The sequence below is a fragment of the Centroberyx gerrardi genome, chromosome 17 (genome assembly GCF_048128805.1).
Source record: "Centroberyx gerrardi isolate f3 chromosome 17, fCenGer3.hap1.cur.20231027, whole genome shotgun sequence".
Taxonomy (NCBI): domain Eukaryota; kingdom Metazoa; phylum Chordata; class Actinopteri; order Beryciformes; family Berycidae; genus Centroberyx; species Centroberyx gerrardi.
In genome coordinates, this window is record NC_136013.1 from 7,570,438 (window position 1) to 7,588,463 (window position 18,026).

At 43.2% G+C, this 18,026-nt stretch overlaps 1 protein-coding gene across 4 annotated transcripts in view; it reads right to left on the reverse strand.

Moving 5' to 3' along the window:
- The window catches only part of mta1 (metastasis associated 1), a 36,704-nt gene that overhangs the window by 16,313 nt on the left and 2,365 nt on the right, over positions 1-18,026 (reverse strand). For 2 of the 4 annotated variants that reach the window (XM_078289525.1, XM_071915652.2), the window contains exons 2-4: positions 12,765-12,832; positions 9,469-9,562; positions 989-1,115 (exon numbers count right to left, since the gene is read on the reverse strand). In XM_078289525.1, the coding sequence (XP_078145651.1) occupies positions 989-1,115; positions 9,469-9,562; positions 12,765-12,832 (289 nt within the window). Of the gene's footprint in view, positions 1-988; positions 1,116-4,442; positions 4,548-9,468; positions 9,563-12,764; positions 12,833-18,026 lie in introns of those variants that run through there. The other 2 variants (XM_078289528.1, XM_078289527.1) reach the window with 2 other exon arrangements.

Sequence of the window (18,026 nt, forward strand, 5' to 3'; positions counted from 1 at the left end):
AATAATATTTGACCCAGGTCTTCTACTCAACACAAGAAATCTTTCAGTCAACGTTAGTCAGTCATCAAGCCTGGATCAACCCAATGAGTCTGGAACAATACTTGATCCAAGTCTGACTGAAAATCTCAAGTTTATTATTTGGTCATAAAAATGGAAAACTGTCCACATCATAGCATCATCTGCATTTTTATTAGAGCAGGTCTGGTTTTGTTAGCCCTACAACTCTTCGGAAATGTCAAATAACAACACTCTAATGATTGGCTGGCTTTGCCTGGAGCTTACCGATGGGCAATGGCGATTCTAAATGTAGAATCAGCTTTCCGTTGACATTCAGTGCCAAGTATGTACACTGCATTTGTGTGGATTATTTTGTGCTCGAGTTGGTTGTGACCAGCTGAAAGCTGACTAACTCAAACTGCCCCCAACCATCTTTCAACCATCATAGCTGTTCTGTAGCTGACCATGCACTCTGACCCTGGACTGGGGGAATCAATAAAGTATCACATTATTATCATTCACCAACTTTAGGTCAGAAAATTGCAGCCTTTATAGCCAAGCACAGAATCCTGGGGGTAAAAATGTACTTGGTATATATTATAGCAATTCAAACAGGATAATACAATGTATGTAATGTAAAGATGTGTATTATACAAGAATACAGTCAGGATAGAACAAAAACTACAAATACTGGGGGGAAAGCAGTCAAACTGGAAGCTCTATTAGAAATTAATGCGATTAGTGTCAGGGCTTTGCAATGCCACCATTTGAGTAGCATAATATGCTGCTAGAAATTAATGTATGCTACCTAGAAAATTAAAACAGCGCACAGCAAGTGCAGCTTGATCCAAAGCAAGGATGGGCATTTGCTGTCAGCACAGTACCTTGATGGAAGAAAGAAAGACAGAGAGAGAAATAAAGAGAGAAGTAAAGAGATAGAGAAAGAAAGAAAAAGATATATCCCATGTCAGGACGATGCACAGCAGTGTACCTGATGTGTGTGGCGGGTAAGGACTCCAGCTGGCGGGACAGGAAGAGCTCTCTGTGTCTGAGCTGGTGTTTCTGTTTCTCGGGGAGGTCCACCATCTCCGGATTCTCCATCTCCTCCTCCAGCTCCCCTGGGTGGGTGGGGGGGGGCAAAGGTCAAACACACGCACATCAGATGAGCTGGAACAATGATGTCCGTAGGGAAAAAGAGGGATGCAGATATATTGGCTGCAGTCACACTCTCAAGTCTCAGGCGCCCAAGAAGCAGGCATAACGCACAAGGATGCACACTTGATGAGCTGGAACAATGAAGCCTCCAGGGAGGAAGAGACTCATGTACGCATACGCAGGTATTTTACAAACCCACCTCACAAATTCTGCCTACATGAAGCACGCATATACAATCACAAAACACCATGCTAGGGTTTCCCCCTTCCAATTCTGCAATACTGCCCAGACCACAAAGGTTACGCCCTGGATTTCATAGTGGATCGCACTATTAGTTTTCCCCAGGCTTCCCCTTTATTTTAACACTCTCCTATTGTATTTCCTTGACATCATTACTCAGAGTAATCTCCTGTATTTCAGAGCAATTCTCATAATATAGTTAATTGCAGTCTTTGTACAAGTCATTTGCACTGGTGAGTTACACATCACACTATGCTCTTTGATCGCATCGTGTGTTTCTTTCACACTCCTATGCGCGTTCAGACTAAAGGAACGATATTGGCTATATGGCAGGTGGGCGGCCATCTGGTTGGCCTTCTATGTTACACAAACATCAATAAGGCCAGCATAGCCATAAAAAGACACAATAGTGCGACCAGTAGCACGATAGACAACTACAATGGTCTCTATGCGAGTGTGAGTGTGTGTGTGTTGAGTGATTGTGCTCATTTTCAGAAGTCAATGTCAGCAGGTATGGCTCTGCACCATAGAGGCTGGGGAGTATGTTGTGCTGTTACACCACCTTCGGGGCTTCCTGGTGCCTTGGCTGAAAAAAAAAAACCCAGGAAAATCCCTGCAACACGCACAAACACACACACACAGACACTAAGTCTAGAGAGAGCAAGAATCGAAGGCAGAGGACACTGGACGAAAAACACTCCTTGAGAATAGGATAGGCCAAGGATGAATGGACAGAGGGATTGTTGGTGGGTTATCAGTCCATATGAGTCAGTCAGGTGTCTGAGTCATTCTATAAGAATAGATTCAGCTGCTGCTGGTTGGCAACATCTCTACCACATGCTCTCTTCCTCGTCTATAGGGGAGGAAGATGGAGAAAAGAGGAGGAGCCACTAGAGAGAGATGGAGGGAGGAGGGAGAAGGACAGAGGGAAAGGTGAGACAGATGAACAGAAAGCCAGACAAAAACAGGCAGAATAGCAGAGGGAGAGAGTGTGATAAAGTGATGAAGACCAAGGGAGCATAAGAGAAACAAAGAAAGAGAGACAGACATAAAGACCGCGAGAAAGAGAGAGAGAGAGGAGGAAAGGGAGCAATAGAGAAATCAGGAAGGAGAGCGAGAGAGCGAGAAAAAGAGAGAGACAGGCAGGGAAAGAGCCAGGGAGAGACAGCGGTAGAGAGAGTAAGGAGGACAGCGAGAGAGCAAAAGCGAAACGGAGAGAGAGAGAGACCAGTCAGTGCGTGCTCCAATTCATTTGGACTTTCATTAGAGGAAGCGAGACAGGGAGAGGGAGACGGGGAGCAGAACAAAAGCAATCAAGGGATTTTCAGGAGAAGAGATGTGTGGCCAAAATCAATAAGTACTCCTTCACTCCCTCACTCTCCCAAGCACTCAGCACCCACCAGACACACTATCAGTGCCCAGCGGGAGCATATACGCACACACACACACAGTCTTAGACACACAGCATAGCCCCGACTCCATCTTCTCCAGTGTAAAAGCAACAAAATATAGGCCTCGATATAAAAAAAAAAAAAATATGGAAAGGTAATAGCAAATCAGGTGGGGAGCTGTGAAATGAGAACAGGATAGGAAGGCAAGTGGGGCATCTCAGTCCACAAATGTGTGACACCACAAAATGTGTGTGTGTGTGAACATGAGCTGTGTGTGCGTAAGAGAGAGAGCAAGCGTACGGATGTGTGGTATGTGTAAAACGTGTTCTTTGTGTGTACCCAATTCTTGTGTTGTGTGCATGTACACAACATGTTTTAGATTTACAATTACATTTTAGGCATTTAGCGTCATCCAGCCAGGCGGCTTCAATTCTTAGCTCTTCAGCATTACAATCAACCAACAGTAAGCAGTGCAAGTTTCAGAGCAAAAGCGCTCCCTGACAATATTCCTGTACCCTCAAATGATCATGTAAGAGGAAGTGCCAGGAACAGAAATAAGAGAAATACGAGCTTAAGAGGGGTTGAAGGATTTTCTTTCCTTCAAGATAAGAGCATATTAGAGCGAGTAGGTGAGGACGATACAGGAGAGGAGATGTGATTCAGTGTAGAGGTTGATGTGAGGTACTTCTTTATGGGATGAGTTTTCAGCCTCCAACAGAATATGGGGAAGGACGCTGCAGTTCTGAGTGGAGTGTTACTGTGTGTGTGTGTGTGTGTGTGTGTGTGTGTGTGTGTGTGCCCGCGCACTTGTGTACATATTAGGGCTGAAAGATATTGACAAAAAATCCAATTGTGATTATTTGACAGAATATTGCAATTGCGATTTAACTGCGATAATTTCATCAAGTTTTTCTTCATACATTTTTTAGAACTTTAAAATTGTTTAAAGAAAATTGATTATTTAAAAAAAAAAAAATTGTTTGTGCAGGATTTGCTGAGTTTGAGTATTATGACAGGTTTTTACCAATATTATACTTGATTCATGGACCAAAGATTACCCGGAGCTCTAAAATAAATTGTTTTAGTCCATTTTGGACCCTCTCTTAAGAAATTAATTGCAGTCTCTGCGGTTTGGAAATTACAAGAGTTCATATTGCGATTTCAACTTTTTTTTAATTAAATGTTCAGCTCAAGTACATATGCATTACTCTGTGTCTGCATGCACACACATACTGTGTATATGCATGTGTGTTCCCTCTCACACAAAGACACACACACACACACACACACACACACACACACACACAAAGACACACACCCTTGTGAGTGTGCACCTGCAGGGCAGGGTTATACAGTGGTGTATCGGCAGGTTGGCTCTGCCCACCGGCCCCCGGCTGTGTGTCCTTGAGTAGCAACTCAACTCCCCAGCCTCAGTCCTTCTCCTCTCCTCTCAGCCTCCAAGCCAATCTCCTGGCAGCGCACCCACACCATACTCTCCACAAATTGCCTCTCCATCTCACCTGTCCCAACCAATTATCAATTATTGATGAATGAGTCGCCTTACCATGCGGAGAGAGGGAAAGGGGAGGGAAAGGAGAGGAAAGAGGAGGCCTAAGGGCGAGAGAAGGAGGTGAGGAGAGTACAGCGCACTGTTATTACCTTAACACACTGACTTCCCCTCTATGATACAGTGCATGTCCATGCAGAGGTGGCAGGAGTGGAGACAGAGGCAGACAGCTATAGGCAGATTGATGCTTCCCCACAAAGTCATTGGGCAGAAGGAAAATAACATGGTTCACTCAGTTCAACTGTTCAAACTTTTAAAGGAGTGAATGTGCTTGTAGTCTACAAGATGTGTAAGTTAGGCACACCAGATGACAAGTTTGCCCAATCAAGGACAAGTTCAAAATAGGGATGTTAATGATTAATCGACGATGGATTAATCACCATTAACAATTTGATCGATCAAGCATATATTAATCGATAATGTACGTTATGCCTGTGGGAAACACTGACGTCCGTTGTCGGGGGTCCCGACTCTTGAATTACGCTTGGTTGAGTAACTTGTTGAGTAGGCCTAAAGACAGGTGTAAAAACACGCATTTTGTATTTTCTATTTTCTATGTCAAAAGCTGTTTTTTACATAATGATTAATTGGTCATTAACGTGACCGACGATCGATTAAGGAAATTTCTGAAAATTTGCATCCCTAGTTCAAAACAATATTGAATTCAATTAACTCCAATTTTAACATCATTCCACCTTACACAAGTGCACAGTGAAGCAAACAGTTATTTCTTGGGGTCACAGCATATTCCAAAAGAGTAAGACAATGTAGTACTGTAGCACTGTTCAATTTCTGGTGTCCCCTCAATTACTGTTACAATGGGACTTGTTTTGCTTTTGGGCTTTTTTCTGGAGCTGGAATTGCAGAGTTTTTATTCCATTATCATTGGAGTTGTTGGAGCTGACAATGTAGCTACAATCCTCCAAGAATGTGTAAAGCAAAGTGGACAGTACAACAGTGTATTATGCATCATGTATTGAGCGATCAGATTTGGGAATTCAAACATATAGAGATATATTAACAGTAGCAGAATGAGGGACTGATGCAAAGTCTTCAAGTATTTCTGCATATAATCACTTGTGCATAGTGTTTCAGAAAGAATGACCTTTCTTCCATACAGATGAATTATCACACTCACACAGATGTGAATGAGAAATGTGAATGGTGGCCAATCATCAAAAACAATGGCTTGAAGAAGAAAGGTTAACAAGTTACAAAAGGTTTGTTGCAGCACACCATGGACACAACATACCCATCTGCCCGAACAGAAGTGACACACATACCGTAAGCATTTTTGAAACATAATTTCCCCATATTCCTTCCTGAAATACAATCAATAACATTTGTCATCGTAACAAACCAAACAAGATTAATAGTCTACTTAAGATTTGTGAATTACAGTAGAAAACCTCTATGGTCTCCATAATAGGCATAATGGTCAAATATGTAATGATGTCAACACAAGGGAAGGATGTTGCCTCCTCTTTGTAATCATTGCAGTGGGTGAGGCTGCGGTTCCTAAAGCTTTGCAGCCTGGGATGCAAATGAGAAATTTATCCTCTCACCCTAGGACCTAGTCCCATTATAACATATCATGGCTCTTGTCAAAGGGAGAGTGGTTGTGTAACTCAAGGCATATAACATGTCACTACTACTGCCAGGGTGAGGGGGTTTGTTTCCAACTGGGGCCTCCCAAGCTAAAAATGTATTCACTGTGGTATTGTAAGGCGCTTTGGATAAAGGCGTCCAGCAAATGGCATATGGCCCAAATGAAGTAGGTCTACGATCCACTTTGGGACCCCAGCCATAATGTAAGAAACCAGTGGCTAATATATATATATAGACTTTAGCTGAACTGCTTCTACTTTTGTGAATCAGTTCACTGGCAACACTGTTGTCTTTTGTTTATGGGAGCTAGGAGCCACATCTTAAAAATAGAAAAAAAGTTTGAGTCATGGCAAATTCAAATGTCTGAGGGGACGGGCCAGGGAGGTGAAATGCCAAGTCCGCCACCGTAACCGACCACTCAGGAGGCTGCTATGGTCACGGGGGAGGGGCTACGGCTAAGAGTAAGGGCGGAGTCAGAGGCCCCATTGAGGGAGTGCTAAGAATCTCGGTAAGGAAAATATTTGATCAATGACTCACAGCAGACACACACAAAGACACACGCATACACACACACACACACTCAACTGCCATTCTCCACTGATCCATAACGAACTGAATTAAATGCACCCCTCCAGCAATTCCCGTGAAAGGGCCCTGAGCTACAAACTCAAGTTCACCATGCATACATAAGCACACACATGTGCACACACAAGCATGCACACACATACGCTGACAAAAAGACACACACACGCTCGTACACACTGAGGCTGCAGCTACAGAAACACAGACAGGATACAGCCCACACCCATGCGGTGCGTAGCCATTCCTGCCATGCATTTTTCACATATTGCAAATGTCTGGGAGCCCCTTACCGAACTGCTGCTGGCAGAGCACAGCCAGAACCAAGAGGCCCATATAGGAACAGGCTATACAAACATTACTACACTTACAGAAACAAGGCTCTGCCCAATGTATCAGTGTGCCAATATCACCAACCGATATCGGCTTTGCGGTTTGTTACTACCAATATTGCAACAAAACTGAGATTTGGGGTAAATGACTTTTGGTTTTATGTAAGATTTTTACATTTACTTTATACTAAACCAATGGCAAGAAAGCATCATTCTAAACAAAATCCCCAAATAATTCTTTTCAAAAATTCAGGTTGAGAATTGGGCCTAGAGAGGGGTTATAATGCTGACTTATGCTGCGGAGCAGTGATACTACAAAAATAAATTACTATCCGCAGATACATCAGAATAATTTTCTTTCTGAATCATCGGCAGTGGAACCAAAAATCCTGCAAAAATTACTGCGCACATACACGAGAATGTAGCATCCCATTTCACAGTGATGTGCACAAACACACAAAGAACACAAACACATGAACATGAACGCACATGAATGCACACTGTGCATGTTTTAAGTGAAGATACACACATACGAACACGAGCACTTTATAAAGCACGCTCATACACACTCAGCACAAAGCTACATGGCAATGTACACACTCGCGCGCACACACACACAGCTCAAAAATAAACACAGCGGCTCTTAAAGGGACACACACTCCAGACTGATGCTGTGTGGTCCAATAGAACAAACAATCCCCTTCTGCCACAGATACACCCCCAGGCCTCCACTGTGACTCTGTGGTTAGGGTCACACACACACAAATGCAAGCACATGCGCTCACACAAACACACATGTGCACTCATTCAAACAGGACACTCGGTAGCTCACACACACACACACACACTCCCTTTCACACCCCAAGAGCCAACATCTAGCCCACCACACCCAGCCAAAGTCTAGTGGTTGGTTTTGCTAGCCTGGGCTGCCAGGATGGCAGAGTTTCCACTGTTCATATGACAGCACTGTCTGCTGGTAGGCCTGGTCAAGTCAGAGTGGGTCTACTTCCCGTATTTTAACATTAAAAAACGTTGAACTTAAACTAGCGCCAGTGTCGTACTCAGTGAGGAAAAGTAACTTTTTGCCTCCACAGGCCACAGTAGCTGGTAAATTCCAAAATTCACCAGAAACTTCTGCTATTTTACCAGCCAACTAGGCTACACTTTTCGAGTGTAAAAGGATCACCAAGTGATGGTTGGTTAAGTGTTAAGGTGGCTGGTAGGGATGACTAACTTCCCAGCAACAGCCAAAATTTACCAGCATGTGGCTAGTGGGTGGTGGTATTTTCCCACCCTGGGTATACTGAAGACGGAGCCATGTGTAGCTAGCAGTGTTCCCCAGCAGAATGGATGCTGGGCGGAAGAGGAGCTGCAGACTGGAGGTCCGCTCTCAACTGAGAAACATAGTGCATAAACTCTCTCAATTCAACTCATTTCAAATCTATATTGGGGAAAAAGTGGACTTGCAGACAAGTTCTGCAACCCAACCACCTAACAAATCACCACAACATACACGGTACACCGTATAACATCAGATGGTAAGATCAGAGGGGAGTGGGAGAGGGATACAGCTCAAAATTATCGCTAATTAGATATGAAACTTCCTTAATACTGGTACTGGTGGGTGATTAGTACAAAATTAAAAAAAGTTCTTGTACATGCAAAACAGGTTAAACCATGTCGTGCAAATTAAGGCATCTACCTCGAGTGGGATAAATGCGTCCTTGGTTCTTTCACTCTTTTGAGTTTAGGCAAATCGGTGCCCTGAGGGCATCAGCTCCAACTGCCCACAGGGGGGTGACCAGGCCAGTCAAGAATGGCACTGGCCTTCAAGCAACACTTTCTTTCTCTACCTGCGACTCACTTGTTCTTCCGCACTCTCTCTTTGTTACAAGCCATCTTTAATCCACTATCTCCTTCTGTCTGGGCCTTTGTGTTTCTCTCTTTCTTTCCCCCTCACCATTTTTCAAACCACCAATCACTGTCTGTCTTTCTTTCTCCCTGAAAAATGGTCTGGTACCCCGAACATTAAAGGCCCATACAGTGCTGTTTGAGGTATGGCCCAGCCGCAAAGTCTACCAGCCTGCCAGCACCACCAGATACTGCGGAGCCTGCTCCAAGCTCTGGAGAACAACACCACATTCAAGTACAGGCTACACACCCACGCTTAAACAGGCAGACACAGTGAATAACACATACGCAAACATTCACACACACATATACAGGTGTCTTCATATTGATATATCCAGCAGAGCGGATACTGTCTGCAGTCAGGCCTAACAGAAGAAGGGCTGCAGTCCGGATCACTTCTCTCAACCGAGAAACCGAACGCACAAATTCTCTCAATCCAATTAAATTCTTTAATGTCCTGTGTGAAAATCTGGTGTGCAAACAGGATTTACAATCCAACAACTTAACAAATCAAGTTGCATTTTTCAGTTCTGGGCCTTGTTCGATTGGATATGAAAGCATTACAATAACTTTGCAATGGAAAATAACTGAAGAGGGCACTCAACAAGGCCCTGCTTTAAATATTGGATGGCATTCTGGAGTATTTGATGCCGAATGTTTGCTGGCTGGGTTATGGTCAGTCACTCACTTGCATGTTTGTCTGCCAGGGCGATGAGTGTGCTGGAGATGTCCCTGCGCCGGTAAAAACACACCACTTTGGCCTCCACGTTCCCATTGGCTGTCTGCAAACCAGAGACAATCGGCGTTACCACGGCAACAAGTGGTGCCGCACACAGAGCACCCGCACATGCACGCACATACACACAAACAGATAAAACCCATGGGTGAGGCTAGTTTTTAAGTTTGACTGAACACGCAGTGCTAGACTAGAGCAAGTCTTCCAATCGCAATCAATAAGCGTTTCAGCGATCAGGACAGCGTAGAGAGGTGTGTTGTGGTTTGTGTGTAGATTTATTCAGTCCTAAGATCTGACTGGTAGAGAGAGAAGCAGGCAGACTCACTGCCCAGCCAGATGATATGAGACAGATAATTATGAGACGTAGTGAAGGAAGACAGGGCAAAATGAAACTTCCTTAATACTGGTACTGGTGGGTGGAAAAAAAGCAATCAATACAGTATGATGTTGCAGTACTTTCCCCAGTAATACTATATTGATATGTTGATTCAAAGTTGTTTTTAATAGTTTTATTTTACCAGGGGAAAAAATGAGGGACTGCATAACAATGTTACTTGAAAAAGGAAAACACTTCTAAGAAAATCTAAGAAGTAATAAGGACTCGTTTAGAAATTGATTTGTGGCTTTTTACTCCTAAGTATAATTGACCAATATTTTATTGCCTCAGGGGATGTTATTTCAGCTTTTGTAGCAGTCACATAAAAGAAAAATGGAATAATAAACATTACAGTACAGCATAAATTGCAATACTGATAAACTCTGATTCTTAAAAGAGCTGGATATCCTCAACAATCACATTTTTATTCTATCATTGCCCTAGCATCATGAAAATAATGGATTAGGAGTTCTCTCGCAAACCCAAACCCTAACAGATACCAGTGAGCCAAGATGAGAAAAGAGATGGATGGAGTGAGAAAGAATATGCTAACAGAGTCAATATGTCATATTTCTTAATACATTTTGGAAACACCTTATCGTCACTGGAGACATGGGTGAGAGCAGCAGGAACAGAGAAAAGATCACTTCTACTGTTGTGACTGAATGGGAAAGTGAACTAATGCATTATTTTTCCAACAAATTAAGGTTACAAAGTATTTAATTGAATGTTGAGGACTGAATGTTGCATGACACATTATGGACATCTTCAGGCCATTATGGACACAGTTAATCTTCCAAAGAAACATAAAATACTGAAGTAAAAGAAGAATCAAGAATATGACTCCCTTTTGATTACAAATTCATGAAAAGAATCCTTAACAGTGTAGTACCCTTCGAAATTTTCAGAGGGTAGGGGCTGCGCACCTTCAAAACTGGAAGCCTGACTTAGTCTAAAGACCTTTAGAGAAGTGGAGAAGACAATGGAGGATGATGAGAAATGAATTGACGAGGGCAAAAAAGGTGAGAAAATGAATGAAATATAGGCAGCGGTATGAGATGAGCGTGGGTGTTGTGAGCTTTTATGAGAGAAACAAAGAAAACGGTACAGATGCTGCAGCACATTTAAAAAGTAAATTCCAAGGCAAACATAATTACCAATTGCGCAGACATGTCACATATTAACTTGTATGACCATAAAGACCCATCAAGGAATAGCCTAAACAGCTGGCAGCCAAACAGCAAACTGTGTGAACTTTCTGGAAGTATCCCCCAGGCTGATTTCATTACATTTTAAGTAAGTTAATGTCATACATTTTGTCTGATTCCTTTACATTTCAGCAAAAGCACAAGGCACTTAAACCTAAAGCACCTAAACTCAACCCACAGCTCACCCATCAGTGCCTCTCAGTGTGATGATTGACAACTGGTACCAGGTTCATACATATTTTTCATTTTTTAATTTCTTACATTTCTGGCCCTCAATTTTAAGACATTAAATTTTAAGACATTGCTGATTTATAACTCTTCAATATACACGTTGGACCATTGGCATTACATACACAAGCTCTCGGGTGAAAACAGTTGACTGTTTTCCACAACTTTTAATTTTATGTGTTTCTCCATAGTTTTGAGAAGCTGGAGGTTGTCAAGATTAGTTTTCACACCGTTCTATACTTTCTAGACCTGTATCTCAAACCTTATGGTAGAGAGACCCAGAGATCCCTGAGGAGCAGGAAGAGTGACAGTGACAGGCAGAGCAGAAGGCTCAGTCTGAGCTCTGTGTCAATCACATTAAACAGCCTCCATATTATCCAGCCCCAGCCTGGGACAGGGGACAGGCAGTGGGCACCTGTTACTAGTCTACAGAGACAGTCCTCTTTTTCTGCTCTTTTAAATAAACAATGTAGTAGAAGAAGGCGGGTTGGGAATCACCATACAGCTTCCAGGGCAACATTACCATGATACTTGTGCCAAGATATGGTAATAATGCTATTCTTAAATGTATCATATATAACTTTAACATAACTATACTGTTGTACTTCTTTCAGCGCAGCAAAAAGCTAAAGAATGTCCCAGTATGCCAATGCACATCAACTGTACGCATTAACTGTGCATTGGCATAGTGCAATTTAGTTTCCACAATTAATAATTAGAGCATTGGCATATTGACAACACTGAAACATTTAATGTTGCTTAGAATGACCGCTGTAGTTGCAAATAGTCAAAATGTTGACATAAGATGCATAAAGTGCAGTTAAATAATTTTCATTTTCTCAGATCACTCAATCATGTTATTAATAATCGTGATCAGAGTATCTAACAGAATATCTTAGATAATAAGCAGGATTACCTTTTTAGCCATAATAATAATAATTATCCACTCACACAATAAACATCTTTCATTTTTTGCATCTTTTTCAAGAATATGATTATGTGGTCCTTCCTTAAAATTCCTGAAACGTAAAAAATGTTCTAATCCTGAGCATCAACTTGTAGATACAACATTGCAACTTCACACAGTGAATCACAGCATTATACATATACAATATAGTAGTGATATTTGACATAAAAAGTAGCCTCCAATCACAAAAGACACAATTCTAAGATTCAAGCATATAATAACCTAAAAAGGCAAGGGAAACATGTTTTTAGGGATGTAGTCAAGAACACAAAAAAGCAGGTACAATAAACAATAAAAATTATTTTTTTTAAATCACATCATTGTATTCTTTCCCCCATGCAACATGGATCTGATCTCTTCAAACTCAGTCAAAACAGATTCAGTGTGGGTTTAGACAGCAACATACAGACTACCATGAAGAGGTCAGATCAGTTGGAGGGTATAAATCCAACCTCAGTCACACACTCACCTTGTTCAACTCCTCTATCCTCCTGATCAGCAGTGGGTTACTGGACGAGTTCTCAAAATAAACATAATCTGCAGAGGATGAGAGAGAGTGAAAAGGGGAAGAGAGGGGGAATGGAAAACAGAAAGAGAAAGAAAGAAAGAGCGAGAGAGAGAGAGAATGTCAGTCAGCGTTGCAAGGTCATCCAACCATTCAGGGTGATTTCCAGTTGGAACAAACTATGACAGCTTAATTAGTCAAGAGGAAAGTGCAACACAGACATCCACCAAATGTTGGTTTAACTTGATTAGGCTAATTTCATACATAGCAGTTCCAGCCGTAGTTGGGAGGTCTCACTGAATGAGATGTTGTGCACAACACGCACAAAAACACATACACACACACACACCAACCCACCCACACACACACAAACACACCCACACACACAAACACACAACAGATTTGGCTCTCCCAACCATCCATTCACACTGTAGCCTTGTATTTCCTCAGCCCTCATGCTTTCTTTGTCCTATGGCTCCTTTCATTCTAAACCCCCCTTGTGTGTGTGTGTGTGTGTGTGTGTGTGTGTGTGTGTGTGTGTGTGTGTGCGTGTGTGTGTGTGCGTGTGTGTGTGTGTGTGTGTGTGTGTGTGAGTGCGTACAATCATGCACGTGTGTGTATGTTTTTGTGTGTCTGTATGCTTATGTATGTGTACGTTTATGTGTGTACTACTATGTGTGTGTGTGTGGCTCCTGGCACCGCTCCAGGCCCATTGGAGGCTTAGCTCTCACCAGGACGTCCCCACAGGCCCCAGTCTTGGTAGGGTGCCTGGTCTTAGCCCTGCATGTGTCTTGGCTGAGTGCTGTCAGATTATACCCCACACTTGGTAGGCTGCCTGGAGCTGGAGCTATCCTCCCTTCACCCCAAACCTCCCCCCTCCCATCCCCCCCACCCCCCTCAGGCCCCTGCCATCTTGACCGACTAGGCCCAAGATCTCCCAGAAACCACCAGCATAACCACTCAGGATACAAACTCCCCATCTCCCCCTCTTTCTCTGCACACTCCCACCCAACCCCCCCAAACCTATCCAGTATTATTATCATTGAATGATTAAAAAGGAAAAATCTACCCAAAAACATTTCAACACAGGTTTTGTTGGTTTGTCAGCCCCTCAGTACCAAAGAGCAGGGGTTTCTTTCTAGAGTCGCCATTTTGCACCGACGTTCAACAATCATGCCGGGAGAAATCCATCGTAGAAGAGGCAGAGAAACCAATTTCTCCACCGACAGCAGCCTCAATAGTCCATAATGCAATGCAGCCACAAGAAATGCTGCGTTCTGAGCAAGGGGCACGACTCTCGCTTTTCCTCGACTGAAAAAACCTCTCGCTTCGCTATTGCTCTCTCCGCCTACATGTACTGTATAACCCACCGCTGAATGCAACAAGTTCACACCCCGTCTCCAGGGGGCTGTCGAAAGTCATTCTGGGATACGTAGGAAATCACTAGCCTAACTGAAGTAGAAGTAATGGTAAAGTAAATTACAACACTTTACGACAAAATAACTCCTGGAATGCACTGAACATCACAGACTGATGATATATAAAAGCTGTAAGCGTTAGGGTTTAACAATTCCTCTTGTGGGTTCACTAACAGTGCAGCAGTAGTTCAGCAAGCATGTAAAGAGTATAATTTCTATGACAGCTACATCTGGAAACCACAGACACACATTCACTACTCTCGACATTGCTACAAGAACACAAGGAGGAGAGGAGAGGAGAGATCGTCACATTGTGCCTGTCTACTCTTTACCCTGTGTTAGCTTGTCATTAGACTCCACTCCCAATGTGACATCTTTGTCCCACTGCTGAATATCAAATAGGCTGACTTGAAATTGAACGATCCTGAGACAGAAAATTAAGACAAGATATCTTGCTCGTTTCCAACTATGTATGGGAGGCGGTGGCCTTGAGGTTAGAGGTTAAGCGGGCTTGTGACCGGAAGGTCAGTGGTTCGAATCGCCACACCGGCTGGGAACATCTGGGTTGGGAAAAGTGAATGCGACACTCGCCTCTTACTAAACAACCACGGTCGAGATGCCTTTGAGCAAGGAACTTAATCCCCAAATGCTCAGTGGCTAACGGTGGAGGAGGCTGTACTGGGCAGCTCATAGATGTGAATGTATGCAACTGTATAAATGCTGGGCATTGCTGAAAGTTTACCGAGCACGCATAAACATTCCCTGGATAAATAAAAAGGTAAATAATTCTGTCAATGTTCAAAAGAACCCAGATCAAAAAGCTTTCACACTCAAAAATAGGGACGGGACTCATGACAAACCACAGAGAGAAATGTTGACGCAACGGAGGGATCCATTAATCATGAGCCAAAAAGTGTCATGACCATTTAAAAATGAAGAAACTAGAGTCACATGACAAAACATTACATGGGTTTGGGTGTGAATCATCACCAAGCAGTAAGACACTCTTTTTGGGTGGGGGTTTTTTGGTCCCATTCTCCCAGCACATGCAGAGTTGGTGAGGTGGGACATCGGGCGCTGCTTGCTCCGTTTTTCCTGCCTGAGATCTTTGATACAAGAATGGAATCACTTTTTAATGAAGTACAAGAAGTTCCACTATTATCCCCGCTACCACCTCCAGCAGGAGAAAGCCACTATGGAGGAAAAGGGTTGAACTGAGAGTGACAGTCGAGAGTGCGCTGTTTGAGTGTTGGAGTTTCCACCATGTGAGAAGCCGAAGCCTGGTAGAGAGCAAGCGGGAGAGAGACTAAAAGCGAGAGTGAGAGTGAGAGAGAGAGAGAGGGAGAGAGAGGGAGAGAGGGCCTGTAGGCACTAAGCAGCGTCACTCAGTCTCTCCATTCCCATCAGCCCTCCCGCCGTCTCAGCCCGCGTGCCCCCTCCCCATCCCCCGCTCCCAGTGCCAGCCAATCAGCAGGCTCCGGCGCCTGTGATGTCACAGTGCAGTCAAATTTTGTGTGAGCCAATCAACGCATGTTGCTGAGCCCCAAAAGAGAGAGTCTGCTGGGTTGATTCAAACCAGGCCAGAGAGAGACAGACAGATAGAGAGACACAGTCAGAGACAGAGGCAATGATGAGAATGGGAAAAGATGAGTGAACTGATGGAGGGAGAAAGAGAGAGAGAGACACAGACAGAGAGAGAGAAAGAGAGAGACTATCAGACAGATGAGCAGACAGGCTAGTAGAGATGTAAGTGAAAGAAAAATGGCTTAGTTAGCAAACAAAAAAAGAAAAGAAGACAGACATGGCATACAGTGAGTGAGTGACTGAGTGAGTGGGTGGGTGGATGAACGAGTGAGTGAGACAATTACAAAAAGAGGGACAAAGATACGAATTGAGAGACAATGGAAGAGACAGGAGAGACAACATAGCCAGCTGAATAGGCAGGCATATTGATACACCCCGAGAGGCAGGGCTAAGCGGAAAAATCCAGGAAAAAAAAGAAACAACAAAAAAAAAAAACACAAACTCATTGGCAGAGTATACACTCGTCCCCCACTCATGGATTCCCATCCAAACCACGTATTTGAATCTTATCAGTGAAACAGATCCAATTTGTACTTTGGTTAGTCCGTCATGATGTTAGCGATGTTGACTTTTACATTTTAGACAGTCTGCGCTGTCAACAGACTGTAAAATGGTTGAGAATTAATAACGTTGTAATGCTAACAGGCATAAAGACACACTGGTAGCATCGCTACTGGAGTAAGACCTACCCAGCGAGTACGCAGATGGCCTATGCGTATGTATGAGAGTAATGAAAAGGGCCGGGCTACAAGCATAAGGAGCGAGGGAGAAGCAGGAAATGGAGAAAGTGAACATCCACCCACACAAGTCCATGCACACACACACACACACACAGGTGTTCCTGTCGTCGAGAGCAAGAACCACAGGACAAATTATGGCTCAGTCTGTCATACGCATAGTATGGATGGAGGTTACTATGGTAATGACAGGTAATTCAATCCCCTGCTGAATCAATCCCACACCTCTTTTTCACACTTTCATATCGCTCACTTTCACTCTCAGGCATGATCAACCTAGATAAAATAGCGCAAGTCTGTTTGGATTTAGACCTACGCAACTATCTAGGCCCAAATCTGGCCCACCAATTCCTCCAGTGATTCCTGGCTGACTTGGCTGAGTAAGAGGGCGAACATCTAGTCTCAGACAATAGATAAATGTCTTTCACTTGGAATTCCCTACGTCTCTTGTGACTCGAGATAGATGTTTAACATTCATCGCCGGACTGTAAAATATCTAGAATATTCCTCTCATGAGCATATTTGGAAATCCAAAGTGTCAAAGCCTTTCTGTTTGGTGACGTTTGAAAACAGAGGGATTTTGATCTAATAAACAGTGGTAGCAACTTAAGAAGTCTCCCATCATTAGCATCTGTCCTGTACTTGTGCTGCAGCAACCACTGCAGCTTGTTCCTATTCACATGCGCTGTACCAATGAACAGGCATAGTTTTAACACAAAACTCCTCTCTCAAACGACCATTTTAGGGCCTTCAGGCAGCTGAGAGTGAACAGAATTTGAATTCCAAATCATTTTTCTCCTGCCAAAGAAGCTACAGGGCAGCAAGCTTGCAGTAAAAATTCAAGACTGTTGATGGAAATGTGATGATGGGGATACTTTGGTGAGTTCATCTGATAGCTGTCATGCATCTGTCCAACTGACCATCCTAAACTTGTCAGGATGACAACGAGCAAGTCTCACATTTTCCCTCAGTGAGTACAGCCACCAGACCTGTGAGAGAGGCAACTGGCAGCGTGGGAAACCAACACCAGTCACCAGCCAAACGAAAATTTGGACAAAAACAAAGTTTGTCACTTTGTAAGTTTGTCAACACTACAATTCATTTTAGCAGGTTCTGAATCATAAGGAATTGTTGCACTCCAATAGACTCAAATGCAAGTACTGTATTTAATGTATTAAAACGCACTCTCAAAAGAAAACAATATTGTTGTCCTAGCCGTTACCCTGAGACAGACATGTTTTGTGTTGGAGCTATGAGTCTGCAGCAAGTCTTGGTGATTCATTTTCTGCTCTGTTATAGCCAGCTCCTCAGCAATCCAGACATGCATTCTCTCCATCCCTCTCCCTTATAACAGGTTAAAAAAATCTTGTTTGAAGGTTCAGCTTTTGAATCCAATAACTACTTTAGCCAGTGGACAGAAACATTGGGCTAGCTTCTCTTCCCTTCCCACCAGGAAGGTGATAAGACTTATGGCATATACTTAGTCA